At 40.6% G+C, this 18,458-nt stretch overlaps 1 protein-coding gene across 3 annotated transcripts in view; it reads left to right on the top strand.

The window, feature by feature from the left end:
- Positions 1–1,460: 1,460 nt before the first annotated feature.
- Positions 1,461–18,458, top strand: part of RTN4 (reticulon 4) — a 33,967-nt gene continuing 16,969 nt past the window's right edge. Inside the window, exons 1-2 of one of the 3 annotated variants that reach the window (XM_010288036.1) lie at positions 1,461–1,509; positions 2,343–4,766. In XM_010288036.1, coding sequence (XP_010286338.1) covers positions 1,494–1,509; positions 2,343–4,766 — 2,440 coding nt within the window. In that variant the 5' untranslated portion in view covers positions 1,461–1,493. Of the gene's footprint in view, positions 1,510–2,342; positions 4,767–11,729; positions 11,917–16,015; positions 16,077–18,458 lie in introns of those variants that run through there. The other 2 variants (XM_010288037.1, XM_010288038.1) reach the window with 2 other exon arrangements.

Genomic DNA, 18,458 nt, shown 5'->3' with positions numbered 1-18,458 from the left:
GTCAGGTCATGAGTATCTTGAAGTGGCATTAGCTTTTGCAGAAAGTCTTGGTTCAAGGCCGAAACAAAAATTGCCTTAATGCCTTGCTTTACTGGGTTACTATGTATGTGCTGCTGGGTCTACCATACTTCCTATTTTTAGCCTTCCATCTTTTAAAATCTATTGCTTCTATTTTTCTTAGCTTTTAATTAAAAAAAAAAGTTACTTTTTCAGTACTTGATTTTGTCCAGGCAAATTACAAAACTGAAGGTTGTCAGTGTGTGTACTGGAAATTCAAAATCTAATTGACATGCTTTAATATAATTTTGTGCTCTATTAATACAATTGATGTAAATTGCAAACATTTTTAACAGCCTTAATTTGAAAACTTCATGCACTCTTCAGAATGAAGTATATTTACCTAAATTTTACTATTTTTGCATTAATATAATGCGAACAGGCCATGAATGGACCTAGGAAAAATACTGCTGCTGACACAGAAATGAAGAGAAGGACTAGTTTTGATTTGCCTGGTTCCTAATGATGGCTGGTATTGCTGCTTCTAGAGTAGTTTTTCATTAAATGCTTCATGCAGCTTAGTAAAATGTGGTAGTTGTATACTTTTCTTTCAGGTAGCGTGCAGTATGAAACTCGGATTGTCCGGCTTCTCGCCATCATGCATTAGTGAAGGAGGGTGACCTCCTCAGCTTAGGAGGAGGGTGTCCTTCCTTATATTTACTTAGTTCTCTGAATGGAAATTGGAGAGGTGGGATTGTCTTGTGAAATATTAGGGTTAAAAGAAATTCATCGAAATAAAGTAAGCTCCTTGGATCATGCCAAAGAAGACTTTAAAAAGAATGCCTTCATTTGGGAGCTTGTCTACATTGTAACACAACAAAAGTAGTAAAGATACAAACATAAAACAAATAGTACAATCATTTACTGTTACCAGTTTGATCAGTATCAGCATGCTTGATCAGTGCTGTCTTTGTGGGGAGTTTCAAAGCTTGCTTCACTCATTTTAACTTTTTGCAGTTTTTGGTTGAGTCTCCTTATTGCTGCTGTTCTCACCCAAATTAGTTGGTGTTAGGAGACCCTCTGACAAAGTGAGCTGTTTGAGGACAGCGTGTTGGTGTCAATGGCAGGTGTTTTTTCTGGTGCTAGAGACACTGTAGCTGCTCAGTAGTGTGGAAGTTTGGAGAATGAAAATAGAGTAGCTACTGTGGTCTGTCTTACCCTAAGATTGGTCCCTAGCCTGGAAAGTGGAGATCTCTCAGTTGCCTCGGTAAAGATCCTGTTGTAAATGGAGAATTCTGGGCATTGCCTCTTCCAAATTACCCAGCTTGTAGTTCTCTGTGGGTGTAGATGTTGGCTATGGGTTGGTTTGATTTACTGGGAATTGACTACTTGCGTGCTTTCTCCCCTCTTCAACCTAGCCTTTACTTCTGCTGAGGTTATTTGTTTGTTTTTCAGATGAGACCCTTTTTGCTCTTCCTGCTACATCTACGCCTCTGATGCACTCCTCTGCAGGCAAGTTCTTTCTGCTCACCTTTGTCTGAATACATCCTGCATTTCTGATCTGATCTCATTAACTCTTTCCAATTAGTCTGCCTTTACTAAAAGTCAGCATGGGTCCAAGAATAGCCTTTGTCACGTTTTTTTCAGTTGATCTGTTCAAGACTTCAATATGCATTAATTTCTTTTCATGGTAAATTGTTTTATAAACAAGCTGCAGCCATCGGAATTCTTGGACCCTTGATGTAGGAGAGAAGTTGATATTATTAACAGGTTAACACATCAAAGCATAGTTGCTTTATTGATTTAGCAGAAAGATTTAATCCGTAGTAACTTTCTGCAGTATTTTGTATAAGTAAAATTTGTACCTGTAGTATTTTAGTGGTTTTTGTTAGCTACACTGTCCACCAAATTCCCATTTAAAAAAAAAAAAAGCATCAAAAAAAGACTTTCTCCTGGCATGCACACTTTGCATATGTTTATGCACAAGCACAGCGCACGTACCCTCTTTCTGTCTCACCTTGCCACCTCACCCTCCCTCTCTCACTTTGTTAATGTTGCCTGCTGTACTTGGATGCTCTGTGCTGGTCTGGCATCTTCAGCTTTAATGTGATCTTTGTGCTGCATAAAGGTGCTGCTTCTCCAGCCTCTTGCATACTTCTCTGCTAGAAGAGGTGAAATAGAATAGCATACTTGAACTGGTGCTTTGGTTTAATGGCCAATAGTATTTATGATAGAACTTGGAAGAACCTCTTAATAACTAACATCATGTGAACCTGTCATGAAAGTTTGCATTGACTTTAAGAGCACTTGCATTCTCTAACTTTCCTTTCTGTCCGTGGTCACAGAAAAAGTTATGGACTTGCACGAGCAGCCAGGTAGCACTAAGTCGCTTGGTCAAGAGGATTTTACTGCAGTCCCGCTTGATACTGCTCCTTCTCTTCCTTCCTTCTCTCCTATCTCAGCTGATCCCTTTAAAGAGCACGCAGCCTTTGATACACTCTCAGATGGATTACCTGCAAGAGGCATTTGCAAAGAAAATGCAAGTGAGGTTTATAAAGAAACTATGGAAAATGCAAGAAATCCATTTCTTGCAGAGGGAAATGAAAAAGACATTTCAGAGATTAAATGCTCGGAACCCCCATTTGCTAAAGCAGAAGCAGCCATTTTCTCTCAAGCTAAAGAAGAAACACAGCTAGAGGGCCCTAAAGAATTACCTAATCTGGAGAAAATGCCTGCACAGCAGCTGAAAATGTCTCCACAAACTCCTCAAGATTTGTTTGAGAAAAACGAGGAAGATCTCTTTTATAACGAAGACAAATACAGAGGTGGTGATCATGATGAAAAAAGGGCATTGAAAGAAGACCCTCTTAGGAGGGAAGAATATGCAGACTTCAAGCCATTCGAGCCAATATGGGAAGTAAAAGGTGCTAGTCGTGCACTGAGCAGCGTGAGAGAGGATGTTGGAAGCAAGGTAGATGCAAAACTAGAAGGCGGTTCAGATGAGAACTATGGTGTAGAGAAGCTGAGTGTGCAGAAGGATTATGAAAAAGACAGTGAAGGCAGCACTGAAGATCGCTCTTTCCCAAGTACCCCAGAAGCTGTAAAAGAACCTTCGCAGACCTACATCACTCATACTAAATTTGAATCCTCTATAAGTCCTGATGGTAACAAAGTCAAATCTCTTTCTCCACTAGAGGAAGGCACTTCAGAAAATAGAACAGATGATGAGAAAAAAATTGCAGAAATGAAAGCTCAGACGACCACAGAACAAGGTGATTTTAGCACTCAAGCAGTTGGCAAGCGGGAAGGCCAGGAAGCTGACTATGCTAAAACAAAGAGTATATCAACAGTGCCATCTGACACTGCAGCAAGTATGCCTGAAGGTCTTACTCCTGATCTAGTACAAGAAGCGTATGAAAGTGAAATGCATGATGCAGCATGTACAAAACTAGCTTATGAAACAAAGATTGATTTAGTTCAAACCTCCGAGTCAGTACAAGAGACTCTGAAACCCGTGGCACAACTCTGTCCCTCATTTGAAGGGTCAGAAGCGGCTCCATCACCAATATTGCCAGATATTGTTATGGAAGCCCCACTGAGCACTGGAACTGCTGGTGCAGAAGCATCTGCTGTGCAGCTCGAAGCTTCCCCATTAGAAACATTCATTCCTACTGTGAATTATGAGAATGTAAAAGAAGAGACTGAAAAACTGCCCTTATACCAAGAGGCAGTGAATGTACCACTGATGCAGGCCCAAGAAGCGAAAGAGGCATTAGCGTTTGAAAAACCTGATCATGAGAGTAGTGCCAGTCCTGAAGATACAGAGACTCCGTATATATCTATTGCATGTGACTTAATTAAGGAAACAAAGGTCTCTAGTGAATCTGCTTCTCCATCCTTTCCTGATTATTCAAAGATACCGGTAACAGAATGCATTTCTCAGGCTGTCCCTGAACACAAGGAACTCGTTGAGAAACTGTCTCCGCAGTTTGGAAAATCCGACTTTTCTGAGAAAGTGAGTGAAGATTCATTTCTCATTTTAAAAAGTAAATCAACTGAGAATATTGTAACTGATGATGAACATGAGGAACGACTGGTGGATTCAGTATCTGCCACAGGCAAGCCTTATCTGGAGTCTTTCCAGCCTGAACTGGACTCTTCCAAAATTGTTGCCGCTCTGCCACCTGAGCCAACACCTCCAAAAACAGCCAAGGCAGAGAAGATTCCTCTTCAAATGGAAGAGCTGAATGCTATGGCTTACTCAGCTGATGTATCTGGTGCTACGGAACCAAAAACAGCAGACAACAAAGATCTCTCACCCATGGAGTCTTCCCCAGTCCCAGTGGAAGAAGACTTTGTGATGTTAGCTCACCCTAAAACTGCTCCGGAGTTTGTGGCAGAAGCCACTGACAGAGAAGTAATGCACAAAGATGAAAGTGAAGAGATCAGTAAGGCAATCCAAGGTGAGAAGCGGCAGTTGCTTTGCCCAGACCTACCGTGTGATCTGTCTGTAAAGAATGTAGACGTAAAAGCCGAGGAAGATACCAATGTCTTGAAAAAATCCTTGGAGGCTGTGGACAGAGAAGTGCCTGAAGTATCCATGATGTCCTTACTGGCCACAGATACCTCACCTTTATCTGCTGAAAAAGAGATAGTCAGTGTAGTGAAACCAGAAGCTTTTGAGAAGGAAGCTGAGCGAGAAGCTGCTTCTGTTAAAGAAAAGGAAAAACCTACTGCTATATTTTCAGCAAGGCTGAATAAATCTTCAGGTAATCTGTGTATGCTGTCTTACAGTTCACTAATCTGCATAATTCTTTAGCTAAACTTAAGCATGTCATGACTTAATCTTTTTAAGTCACTTTCTGTAAACTTCTCTATGTATGTCAAAGGTAACAGAAAACGTTAGTGCCTGCACTCCTACCTTTTTGATATTCTGATTGCTTTAGTACTTTTTTTTTTTTCTGTTTATCAGGGACGGACTCACTGTCTCCAGTTTTCTCCTTCAGTAGTTCTGCTGGTGATCTGTTGATACAGAAATAAGTCACTACTCACTGCAAGCTCTTCTGTGGTTGTCTACAGGCTGGGCGTTAGGTGGCCGTCTAAACTTGTTCTTAATATGTGATAGTAAGCCAAGGATGGTGTTTCAGTCTGCTGCGTGTACATGATTTGAAGAGGCATTTTTTTTCTTTTCGTACACAGTTCAGACATCAGACTTTGAAATTTAGGAAAATACCCTTGCTGCTACTGTTTGTGCCTGGAATCTGGAAAAGAAGCTGCGCATCTCCATTCACATGACTTGCAGCTTGCATTAGATCAAAGCCAGTCGTTTAAAAGAAGTGGTGCACATGAGGGAGCTTAGTATTCAGATTACTAGGAAAGTGGCTGTTAAGAAGCTGAGTATCTGGCAAACATTAAAATTGGTTTATACACAGCACAGATAGTAATTTCCATTTTTCTTTTCAGGTGGGGCTCGTGCTTCGGTGTAGTTAATTTTTCTTCTAGTGACATGTAGTTCAAGTAGCAGAAAGTTGAAGGAAGGTTAAGACCATTGTTGTGTTGCGTTGTTTTCTAAACTGAATGCCTCACGAAGTCCCACGTCTCTGTAGACTAGAATAATACTTTGCTTTTTGATATCACAGCACTCTGCTGCTACCTGAGTCTTGCACAAGAAGCATTCCCACTAAAAAACTGTGCCTGCAGAAGGCACAGTTACTCTATTCTAAATAGAAAAGCAAATGTTAGCTTGACTCAGCAGTAGTATGTTTGTGCAGTAGCTGCAGTCCACGGTTCATAAAATACTACATCCTTAATGTATGTCTTCTGCATCAGATGTGTTTTGGAAGGGAATAATGGGGGAACGTTAGGGTGTTGGTGCAACTGAAATAGGGTTAGGAAAATAAGGTAGAAGTTGTAGTTGTTATGTTTAACTTTGCTTTATAGTTGCCATTCCTCCTGTCCCACCTTTTCAATCCATACAGGTAGGCAGGCAGGAGAGAGTTTGCCTTTTGCCTTGTATTGAAATTTCAGTGATGCTTGCACTGTTCAAACACCCCATTTGTGTTCTGTAAAGACTTTGCTCCTTGCGCTCAGACTTCCAGCATATAGCACTGTCTAGAGAACAGCTGCTGTGTATCTTATCCTTCCTGTCAAAGGGTTAATTGTTTAGAGATCAGACTACTTAAAAAAAACCAAACCAAAGACCAAAAAAAACTGAAAACAACTAAACATTACACTTGGTATACTAGCTTTTTTGTTAGTTCTTTTAACAGGAAGCCTTTGCAGAGGTGTCTTTAATCATTGCATGGATGTAGCAGGCTGGGGATGGCAAATCACTGCCTTGGGAAGAAGACTTGTACTTTGGCTTTGGCAAGGACACAGCTGCTGCTCTTCTGCCTATGTGAAACTGCCCGAGAAGCTGCACATAAAGCCATGTGCCATAGCAGGAGAGGAGAGAGCAGAACAGTGTCTTTGTTCTCCCATCTAGTGGCACAGCGCTGGGATGGGGCACGCATCTGTCCAGCACTGGTGGTAGCGGGGGGGTGGGAGGCAGGCAGGCCAGGCACAGGGCTGGGCTGGGGGTGTGGGAAACTGGAGAATTGTCTACAGTCTTTCTGTCAGCATTGTGCTCACTCTGTAAAGCAGTTGCAATTTTAATTTTTGATGTGCTGTGGTGTTTGGGAAGGAAACTTTTGGGGTTTTTTTGCTTTACTCTGGAGGAACACTTACTTAAAGCTAAATAGATGAGAATACTAACTCAAAAACGTGGTCCAATTTTTTCTAGATTTTTCTCTACAATCTGTGCTGTTTACTTTTTTTTTTTGCTCACTTCTGCTGTATTACAGAATAGAGAACTGGACTTGTGAGACCTGCCCAAAGACTCTAATGACTCTAACTCAACAAAATGAGTTGTCTGCCTTTAATGTCACGCTACTTAAGCACAATTTCAAAGTAGCATCAAAGAACAAACACATACACTTGTCTTCCACACTCTCAGAGAGGAGGGATAATTCATCACAAGGCCAAGAAGTGGATCTGTGCGTGTGTTTAGCCTTCTAAGTCTACCTTTATGCTGTGGGGTTGTTTTGTCTTCCCATCGGTGGAACTAAAATAGATTTTGCTGTGCCTCAAGACTTCTGGAAATGAGTTGGCTTGACTGTATGACTGCTTGTTAAAACATTAATCTGAACTGCCTTACTGGTGCACTTAAATTAAGGTTCTTGAACGCTTACTTAACAGTGCTATTTTTTGAAAGCTAATCTAAATGCCATCATATCTGTGTATACCTGAAAGTGTAACTTCCAACAGGCCCGGGGGACTGCATGGATCTAACAAACTCTAGAAGTATTGCAGATTTTTTTAAACTCCACTGCTCCAATAAAGTAAATATAAAGCTTTGAAGAGCCTCGTGGGAAGAACAGAGTTTGTTTAATGCTGCCCAGCAGGCCCTTGGGTAACTTGTTTTATTTTGTAATGGTATCAGACTGCAGGGGCCTTGTAGTTCATAGCTGCGCAGATTTAAAAAAAACAAACAAAAACAAAAAAACCCAAACAAATTCAGAACTGTAGTTAATGATCAAGAAATGCCTCTTGTAAGAAGCTCCTGTTTACAATTTGAACAGCAAATAGCCCTCTGCAACACCAGCAATTCTTACTGTCTTGGATGCAGTGATCCTTTGGGTTTTTTCCCTTCCATTTCTCAGTATATGCTCTATTTGGCTTCCCAGCAGATAATCCTGCTGCTTCATTGTCACACTTGCCAGCCTTCAAAATACACGTTTCTGATCTCCATAAAAATACTGCCTATTAAGGTGTGACTCGGGAGTGGATGTTCAGATGGTGCTGACCTGTGCCACAGCCGGCACGGCTCCAGCTTCCACCAGGGCTTGTGCTGGTGGGGTGTGTGCCTATCATGGCAGCGCAGCAGGGGTGTGGGGAAGTCGTGTTTTAAGGTGTACTTATAAAAGAGGGCTTTGATGCCATCTAGTGTTTTTAAACGAACTGTGACTCTGGTTCACTCTGCCTCTCGGAGGATTGCATTCCAGGTTTTGAGAAACTCTGAACTACTGAAATTAGTTTAATATTCTTAGAGTTAATAACTAAATATGTATATTTCAGACTTTCTGTCATACAGACTTTTTTCACTGATAACCTCTTATTAACTTTTGGATAGAGATGGTTAATTCTCCCAAATAACCCAGAAAACCATGCTTTCCATAAACCTTGTTTTGATTGGTGGGATGTGGAGGATTTTCTGTTACTGAATTACAAACTCAAAGTATATTGTAGAATCCCCCAAAATCTAAACCTCTGACCATGACAGAAAGCCGTATACTGAAATGTGACCATGTTAGCATTTTAAATCTCTCAGCGTATTCATGTTGAGCGTGACAATAATATTTGAAAATGGCATTGAGATCTTTACTATCAAGACAGTCAGCATCGCAGGACACCCTTGTTTCATGGTGGTTTTGAACATCAGGCTCTGTAGACATTCATTTCAGATTAAAACTTACGGGTTTACGGGTCTCTTATTTTCATATATGCTTCAGGGCACTCTATAATTGAATTACAGAAATGCAGCTAATTTCTAATATCTTAGATTTTCCAGATTTTTTTGAGGGTGCAAATTCAAAGGTGAAATCCAAGTGGGAAATGTGCTTTGAGAGGTTGGTGGAGTGGTAGTAATGATTAAGCTTTTCTTCTTGCTTCTGAATTGTGGGGGCAGAAATAAAATAGTTCCTGTGATTCTGTAACAGCAAACCAGGTCATTACAGTTACATGAAGCTTAAAAGAAGTTAGAAATGCTGCCTCACACCAGCACTGTACCCATTTGGCACATTTCTGTTAGTTTTTGTGTTTGCAGATAGTTAAATAGAGCTATTCAGCAGATGGGAAGTGTTTGGCTTGGTTTCTTGTTTTTCACTGGTGGGGAAAAATACCTTTGAGTGTCTCTGGAGTTTCTTTCAGGAGCAGATGATTTATAAAATATAATTTAATTCAACATAAAATCTTGATTTGATTTCATCTGACTGTGTTCTTAGATTCTTTGATTGTTCGGGTCGTCTTCTATGCTGCCAGGTAAATAATAATAAATGGAGACTTTATTATTTATTATCCAGGGTGGAGAATTTGCAGAGGAGTAGGAGGAATGGAGAAAAAAAATCCCCAAACAACCTCAAGTGAAATTTTTCTGAAGGAAAGACCTAGACCTGCTGTGTTTCATTAGGGCTCTCCTGTTACCCCTGCTGGGAGGCAAAGGCTTGTACAGCTAAGGCTGCTAATAGAGCGAGGCCTTTGGGAAGTTACTTGCAGAGTGGCAGAATTATGGGGAAAATGGTGCGTTTTTGTAAGTAACCAACTTTCCCAGAAGCGCTGTAGATAGGCAGCTGCATTGAATGAGGCTTTGGGCAAGAGCGGAATTAGGTAGTCGTCCAAAGTGCTCTCCTGTGGGAAGTCAGGAACACCCTTCAGTGCAAACATGCTGTCGTCAGTCCATCTGCTCAGGGTGATTTAATGACTGTGTAGTGAGTAAAGTACTCTCCCTGCAAGCATGCAGCCCCTTCGAATGTAGGTGCGTTCAGTAGGAGAACATGTTTAGAATTGATTGTGTCTGGTTTAGCTGTCTGGGTGACTTGATAATACCATCTTGTAAGTAGCCTGTTAGTTGGATAGTTTCTGTTTAAACGTTGGTGTAGAAACAAGTGTGCAATCTCCCTTATGAAATGATAAAGTTTATGCAGAAGTTTGTTGATAGTGCTGGTACTCAGTTTATATGTAGAATAGGGTTACATGGGTGTATCTTGCCTGAAATAAGAGATGCGAGTACAGAGGGATACGGACTTCATTTTAGGTATCGTTTGCATGGAGCGGTAAGAGTGAATATTAAGTGTGCAAAGACTAAAGAGGAGGATCTTGAGAGCAGGGAGAAACTCCTGTGGAGGGAGTCAGAGGCTTATTCGAGATGGGAGGATAGGAACTGGTAACACAGCTATTCTCGCGGCTGGGCTGCCTGTTTGCCCGTGTTCTGGCTGCTGCTGATTTGCTGTGGCTGCATGTGTGGCTACAACAAAACGTCTCTTTAGGAATGTGCTGCATAAATACACCATTTTAGGTATGTAATATAAACAATATGAAGACCAAAAGAAGAGGCTTTAATTGTGTATGTTTAGAAATTTGACAGTGGAAAGAACTTTCTGAAAGCATCAGGTTTCTAACTAAATAATTTAGAGACAATGCAGTCATCCAGACAATGTGGGGGGAAAACCACAGATTTTGGTGGTTTCCAGCTGATCTTAAGAATTTCAGCGCAAAGACAGAAGCAGATTTCCAGAGGTGTTTTGTACTTTTGTGTAGTGCAACTTTTCAAATTGTCTTGCACTATGATGTTTGAATAGCTACTTCTCACTTCCCTCCAACAGTAAGTGTTTTGATTTACCTGTTGAAATTGTGGATGAAACGCACATCTCTATATGGGTTAAATATATATATAATTCATTTTGCTGTCAAAGGAAGCCTTAAATTTATGTAGCAATCGAAGTAATAAACAGGGCTTTCGGGTAAATTTGTGGTAATCTTTCTCTGTGTAAGATTGTCTGTTCTAATGAAAAGTAAAAGTGTCTATTTAAGGACTGAATCAAGCTCTCCATCCCAGCCAGTCTACATTATTTTTGAGGAAATGTGTGAATGCCCTCTTCTAGTTCTTTAGAAAATGGTGTATCAATTTTTTAAGAAGCTTTGGCGCAGTGCTGGGAAATCTTTAGCATTTTATTGTCAGCCCCAGATCTTAAGATGAGACTCTAAACTGGAAGAGTAGTCATATTTTTTACAGCAGAGACGGAAAACAGAATGACAACGTCGTTCTCGCAGCTCTTCTCTTTCAGATTTTGAGTTTCTGGTTTATGTTCATTTCGTGTCTGTACAATACTTTCTGTATGTTACTTTCTATATGTTAGTAGTGAACTGTGTTAGTGTTAGAACTTTCAGGTTCTTGTTTTTATTTACATGAAGGGAACAGTTAATTGTCAGGTCTGCAGCTGACAACGTAGGATGCTGATTTAAAATAAAAAAGGGAAGGTGTTTGGTTGTAGGAGTTAGGTAGAGGGCTAGATAACTGTTCTTCTCAAGCCTCCATTAAGGTGAATAAATAGGCCGAGCAGTTCATAAGGACTAAAGATAGCAGCAAAAAGACTTGTGTTCTTCATGAGCCTTTTGCTTCTGTTACAGGCGCAGGAAGGGTCCTATTCTGTTTTCCGTCAAGCTTTTTTTTTAAAGGGAGTGGCGCATTACAAATATGTCTCTGTTAGTCTTCTAGACAGTCAGATGTTTGTTTAAAAAAAAATGAGGGGAAGACATATATCTAGGAAGTTTGTAAATGTGTTTTAACCATTGTGTGAAAAGCGATCGGTTTAAAGCTTGTCTGGTGACCACTCTTAGCTCCGCTGTGAAAAGCTGCTTAGGGCGGTTCGGCTTTTGTTAGCCTGCGCTGAGCCTTGCTGCGCTGGTGTTTCAATGCACTGGCGTTTCCAGTGCACTGGAGCTGCTCTGCAGGGAGAAGCCGGCTCCGTGCCGCCGATTTCTTTTTCTGCCTTGTGTCTTTTCGGTTCTGTTGGCAAGCAGTAAGAAGGAAATGGCTGCACCGATTGCATTTGAGTCTTAGTGTCGGAGCATTAAGCCGCCTGGTTACAGCTCGCACTGCGTCATTCGTGCTCCACACCCCGCGCCGTCAGCTGACCGGCCTCCTGCAGCACCAGTGCAGCAGCAGACTGCAGAAGCTGCTGGGGAAGCCCATGTTTCCCATCCTGGGCTGTAGATTTCTTCTCTTGCAGCTGTCCTCTTGGTATGCATAATTGATAATCACAGCTGGAGGGTAGATCGTTTGTGGAGAGATGGACAGTCAGCCGAGCAGTTGGAAGGATAAGGGTATTTGTTCTTTCACCTTTTTTCCTTTTTTTTTTTCTTTTTAAAAACTAAAGATGCTGTGGGTTGTTTTTAGCAAATGGTGTTTGTAGCATGTATTTGATTGTGAAATGTATCTGAAGATGTAAGATCTATTTGTACTGTATGCAAAATTGTAAAGGCTGTAGGTTAAAATGAGCAATGCAGAAGAATAAATTATTTATGTAGGTGAAGTAGCTTGTGTGACACTGCAGATCTTTTTCAGCCCTACAGAGCATATTAAAGAACAGCTTGTTTTGGTATGCACTGCATGAATACCAGCATAGTCTGAATTTAGTTGATGTTCCTTTGAAATTCCTAGATTATTAATAATTTAACAATACTAACCATTAACTTGAAAGAATGTAGTGTCTGCAGTTCATGTAGTTTAATAATTTTATGAGGAGAAATCTCATGCAGACTACAGCAGGGTCGTGTGGGAGGTTTTTTTCCTGTTTGGTATAGTGTGTTTGTTTGGAGTCTACCTTTAATCATGTTTGCTTTGGATTTTTCATAATTCTGTTGGATTCTAGGTAAAACTGTGTCTGATTTTTCAGAATTTACAGCCATAATACCAAATTGTTTTAGGTAAATAAGTAGCTAACCTTAAATTACTGTGGTTCTGACCTTTGTTCCTGTAACCACCAATGGGAGATCATCAGTGTAAATCTCTGTGGATCATTATATTAGTGCTCGGTGTGTAAGAGTTTAAGCCTTACTTGAATATGTAATCTTCAAACTTTATCAACAAGACAAGCTTTAAAAAATTTGAATCATCTCTGAATACTTAAATATCTTCTTAAAGCGCCCTGTCATACTTGGTACTTGTACTTGTGAAGTTTTCCTCCATTTTTATAACGATTGTTCAAAATCCATGGGTTTTTTTCCACTTGGACAAAATTGTCAGCTGTCTAGAATCCATAGAATGCTCTATCAGAACCTAAATATGTAGTAGGAAAGCCCTGCAGGGGAAAAAACTTTGCCCCTGTAAAACAAGTTCATAAAAGTTCTAATCTTTCATTAAAGGACTGGAAAATATTAGGAAAAAGTATTCTGCAGTGTTTAGTAATATGTTCTTGATGTGTAACTAGTTTAAATGTTCAGCATGCCATATGTCAAGCCTGAAATTCTTGGGGTTAAAGAAAAAAAAAAAAAGAGGAAGGGGTGAGGCCAGAAGGTTTTTGTAAAAATTGAAAGGCAAATTTCAATTTGTGTGTTTTCAATTTTCAATTTGGGTATTCAGGCCCAATTTTCAGGTTTTCTTTTACCACCTGACAAGCAGGATTGGTGGTGGCCTGTCCCTCACTGCAACTGAAAGCAGACATTTCTGAGCCTAGAGAAAGCCTGGAGACCTTGAGAATAATGGAGTCTTTCTTGGTTTAAAATTAAGGCATTGCCACTCATGAGCATGCCTGTATGGCACACTTGGGGGGAATATGCTAACCAGTGCAAGCCATACTGTTACAGCTGCATGGAGGCCCCTAATGTGGGGTCTGTGCACTTGGCTTCTATGCAAAATGTGGACCTGACCAGCATGTAATGGAACTGTCATCACATGAACAAAGCAGACCTGAACACATCCTGCCGGCATATTTTGTGCTGGTATAACTGCTTGAAGCAGTGTTTTAAATTCCTCTTCCACCCGCTTTGTTTTTACATAGTGACATCCCCTTAGGTGGAGGAAGCTGCTTTAGTGCCTATTTCTCCCCACCAAAGAAGTCCCTACTGTCTTAATTATAATTTAGTTTGTAGACGTAAGTGATAAAAGAAAACAGAAGCAGAGCAAGAAGGTGGTTTTCTGGGGAAGCAGAAGAGTCTGGTTCCTCTTCTTTTGCAACTGTTCTTGAAGCCTGCTTTAGTGTGGTTTCTGGTAGCATTTGTTTATAATGAGATGAAGACGCCTTGTTTCATGTGTTCTTCTTTTGTTAGGTCAGGCTCCAGTGGCGTGGAAAATGATGGGTAAAGTTCAGGGTCTGGTTACATTATTCATCTTGCCCCAAAATAAATATAGAAGCAAATATTGCAACATGTTTCTTTCCATGCTAAAAAATAACTTTTTTTTTTTTATTTGAAATAACCATCAAATCTAAAACCAGAGAAGAGCCAGAAGTATGGTTCAGAGTTAGACTTTCCAGCTAAAGCACTGCTTTCCAATTAATATAATTCTAAACTTAGGTTTGGTATGCGTGTTTCTTGTGCTGCAGCCGTAGTGGTTGAGGAACCAGCATAGTGAAAGTGGTACAACCTGTGGTATTGATTAATTGCTGTGGTATTGATCATCTGGATAGCAGGATGAAACAGGTTTACTTCGGGGATGGCATGACTTTTATTTTTAGCACGTTTAAAGACAGGCCTACGTGGAGTAAGTAGTACTAAATGTAACATTTATTGATTTAATTTTTAATTATTCCAGTGAGTTGTCAGGTTTTAATGGCTGAATAATGCTAATGGTAGGACGAATGCCACAGCTATACTCTCCGGCTATTGAGAATGATTTTAAATTTTTTTATGAATGTGCTGAAAGTCTATCTGAATTCTGGTTCAGATTAGTTAAATGGTGGAAAACATTGCATAGGCTTCTGCAGCCCTTGATCTTTTAAAGTTTTTATCATGCCTGATTGGGGCTTTGGAATGATTTTCCCAGTTCATACATTGTGCACACACGCACGAGTATATGATTAAGTAGAAATGAAAGAAAAATACTGCTTTGGCTCATCAGTAATTGTTAGATAACATTTTCATTTTGGGGGGACAATCTGGTAGTGTCGGACTTCATTTTCATTCTAGCATGTACTTGTGAAATCTGTATCGCTTTTTGTTGCTAGTGATTGTGGGGCAGATGTGCCAAATCTGAAACGTGTGTGATGCAGACTTGTTTTCTGAGCTTTGGGATCCAGTTAGACAAGCCTCTTGGCCCCGCTGGACGTGCCACTCCTTGTAATATCTGTCCCTAGGACAGGGAAGGCTCTGTTGGTTGAAGTCAGCTCTGTGTGCTTGGCACCACGTGCGATCATGCTATAACCACCCGGTTTCACCAGGCTGGGATTGTTTTGTTGTTACTGACGCCCAGCAAGGCAGTCAAGGACCAAACAGGCTTCCAACACGTCTGATCAGGGTAAAACGAGGCTTGAATTTTGTGGCCCAGTCTGTAACTGCTGCTGCTTAGGTTGTCAACTGTGATTTTAAATGGTCATTCTGATGTAGGAAATCTTGAAGATGTCAAACCCCAGCCTACTAACGGTGTTTGTGCTTGGCAGACTTTGACCTCTTGATGGGTTGGTGGCTTCTCCTTGGGATTTGTCTATCTCCAGCTGGGGCTGCCCCACACTGGGCTTGACCAGGCTTTGAAAGTGAAACTGCAGGGTCAGATCTTGCCTGCTCAATACACTGCATAAAAGAGCAGTGGAAACCCTGAAGATCAGTGTCATGTGTAAATATGAAGTTTACTTAGCGTAACTGGAAAATGCCTCTCTAAACAGAAATTCACAGCAATTTGCCTGTTTGTGGTCATGTACTGGCTTTCGCTGGTCTAGAGTTAATTTTCTTCAGAGCAGCCTGTATGGTGCGATGGTGACAGTGTCACTGTGCACGTCAGATGCATTTGAAATCTGCCCATTCTCAACCCTTGTATTCCATTTCTGTATTAGTACAACGCTGGCTGTTCTTAAATGGATCCAGAAAAGGCTTGCTCTTGTGCTTCTACACTATTTTTACTATTATTTGAAGAATATAAAGAAGTTCTGCTTACCTTTCAGACTACAGAAAGGTTCTAGTGTAACGGCCGTTGTTCATACAGCGTTTGTAAATCGTACACTGTTTGCGTTTTTTGAATCTTCCTTCTCCTTTTACACAAACAGCCTTTCTTTGGCACTGAACCCCTTTTTTTGTTTGTTTCTAAATACTGGATAGAGAGTGGTTGTTCATTGTGAACGCGGATCTCTCGCTCCGCAGCTGCATTCCAAGGACTTAGCGCAGAGGCAGCCATTGGCGGGGGCCAGCGAGATTTCGGCTGGCAGCGAGGCGGCAGGCAGTTGCGTATATCTGCCGACCTCTGAATGCCCTAGCAGGAAGTGAAAAGGCTCCGGGTAGTCAGCTGTGCAAGATCTGGGTGCATGCAGGCACACTCAAGATGGATGCCAAAATGGGTTAGTCCCTTTTTCTTGGTTTTCTTTAACAGATGTGAATTAAACTGGCTTGTAGATCTCGAGGCTTTCAATTTCTCTTTCTAAAAAAAGAGAGGGTTACTTGGTTCAGGTTGTGTTTTTTTTTTTTTTTAAGAGGATTATCAGGTTAAATATATCAAACCACTTGTTTTTGTCATCAAAAAACGAGATGTATTGTTCAGTTTTAAGTTAATGTCCGTGAAAGAAAGGACTTAAAAAAAAAAATACAGTGATAAACCTGTCATGGCACTTGCTTTAAAAGCAAAATGTAATTGGATGAGTTCTGCATCTAAGGCACGGATGCTAGCAGTACTATTTTTAGACGTGCCAAGTGACAGTTCGTGCTTACCAAATGTAGGCAGCTGTTCTTGCTTTAGAATAGGCCTGCAATACTTGCATTAAATGCATGAGATTATTTTACACAACATGAACTATAAAGTTTAAAACGGTTTCCACAAGGAAAGGTACGGCTTGGCAGGGCTGTTCCTGAGAAGTGATTGGGGGGTTTTGTTTTTCTGTTGTTGGTTTGGTTTTTTTTTTCTATCTGCTGTGAATATCTTGTGTATAAGTTAAAGCTAGAAAGCTGCTTCTAAGTAATGCTTTAAATCTTTTCTTTTACTTTAGAAAGAAATGCAAATACCTGTTTCCGATCAGTTGGAGAATGTAAATCAATTTCATCATGTACTCTCCTGGACTGAAAATTATAAATCAGTTTTTCAGTGACTTATAACACAGAATTTCCCTTTGAGGAGTTTACAATGAAATCAGATACATCTGTCGTTAAGCTGAGGCCGATATGGTAGCTCTCCAGATGGAGGGGAGACAGTGAGGAAAAATGCTTCATGTGCAGCTTAAGTCTGCTCTGGGAGGTCGCAGCTTGGGGATTTTTCTGATGGATCACTGAGAACAAAAGACTTGAAGATGGGTTGCTAGAGGCCATTTGGCATTTGTGGTATGCCTTAATTCCAGCAATTTACCTTTGTTTCTCGTGTTTTGGAAACTGTCATACAGATGAATTACTGTCTTTCCATTCCTTATAACTGAGTTCAGGTATAATGCGTTGCTGCTTGTAATAAATGATTTGCTTTTGTGGTAAGAACCTGCTATCAGTGGAGATGCTTTTTAAAACTGTGTTACAGAGGAGGGAGTATCTCATTTACAGAACTAATGCTATCTGCAAATGGAGAGGAGTAGGGCTCATACTTAATGTGTCACATGATACGGGAGCAGCACCCAAATTTGAATGTATGGATGCTCAAATTGCAGCGTTTAAAAATAGTTTCAGTATTTGAAGTAAATACCCAGAAAGAAATGAGTTCTTTCAAAGATTTCTTGCATGATTTAGGAGCACAAAATCCACCAACATTTTTTGTCAAGACTAGTTTTGAAAGTCTCACCCAGGCGTTACAGCTGCTTGCAGCTCAGTTTAGGTTTACAGTTTACAACAATTTTTAGGTCAAGCTAACAATTTTGTAAGCTCCTTTGATGTGCTAAACCTTCTAACATCAGGTACACAGAGACACTGATAGACACTTGTGATTAGAAGCAAAGCCAAAGAAAATGTCATCAAATTTTAGAGGTTATGGCACGTACAAAAGGAATTCTGTGATGGCTTGGCTTTTTTTTTTTTTTTTTTTGATTGATTTTTACAAATATCACAGAAAAGTTGTCTTGCTTAGAGCTTCATTTGTTTGACAGGGAAAACAGAAGTGCAGCTTCATAACATGAAGAGACCCGGCGGAATAACAGGTCAACAGCAGGGCGCATGGGTAGGTTGGGCTGCAATTTGACAAGGACTTTAGATTGGTGCTGTTCTGAGAGCAGGAGTGTCACCTCCTTCAGCTGGCTGCTCTATCTCTCACTCCATATGTTTGCGGAGTCACATGGTGAACCACATCCAGAATCTGATCTGGCTGGCTGCTTGGTTTTTATTTTATTTTTTTGGTGCAGTAGTTGTCAGTGGCATACAGAAAACCAGGCTGGTTCTGTCTGTGGCTGTGAAGAGGAAAGGGGTGGGATTGAGTGGTGCTGGAGGGGTAAGGCTGTTTATTTCCACATCAGTTTTGGTTTATGACAAATTTAAGGTGTTCATGCAACTGTAACTGGCTTCTGCTGTAGAGCTTCAGGAAATTTCTGCTGACATGTGGATTAAATATTTGGATAAAATATTTTGCATCGTGAAAATGGCAGCTTTAAGTTTCTGGTGAGGGTTCTCATCTTCCCAGTGCCTGCTGTTCAGTATGGTTTCCCTATGGAAATAATTAGGAGAGGACTTCAGCTTCTGCAACGCTCTGAAATTGCTCTGTAGCCCCAGTGGCATTCTCATGTTGTCCCTACAAAGAGATTTTGCAGACTTTTCCCTAC

Source organism: Phaethon lepturus, unplaced genomic scaffold, assembly GCF_000687285.1.
Source record: "Phaethon lepturus isolate BGI_N335 unplaced genomic scaffold, ASM68728v1 scaffold3795, whole genome shotgun sequence".
In the NCBI taxonomy this organism is placed as follows: domain Eukaryota; kingdom Metazoa; phylum Chordata; class Aves; order Phaethontiformes; family Phaethontidae; genus Phaethon; species Phaethon lepturus.
The sequence above is the reverse complement of the archived record's forward strand: the minus strand, read 5'-3'. Positions and strand labels throughout refer to the sequence as shown.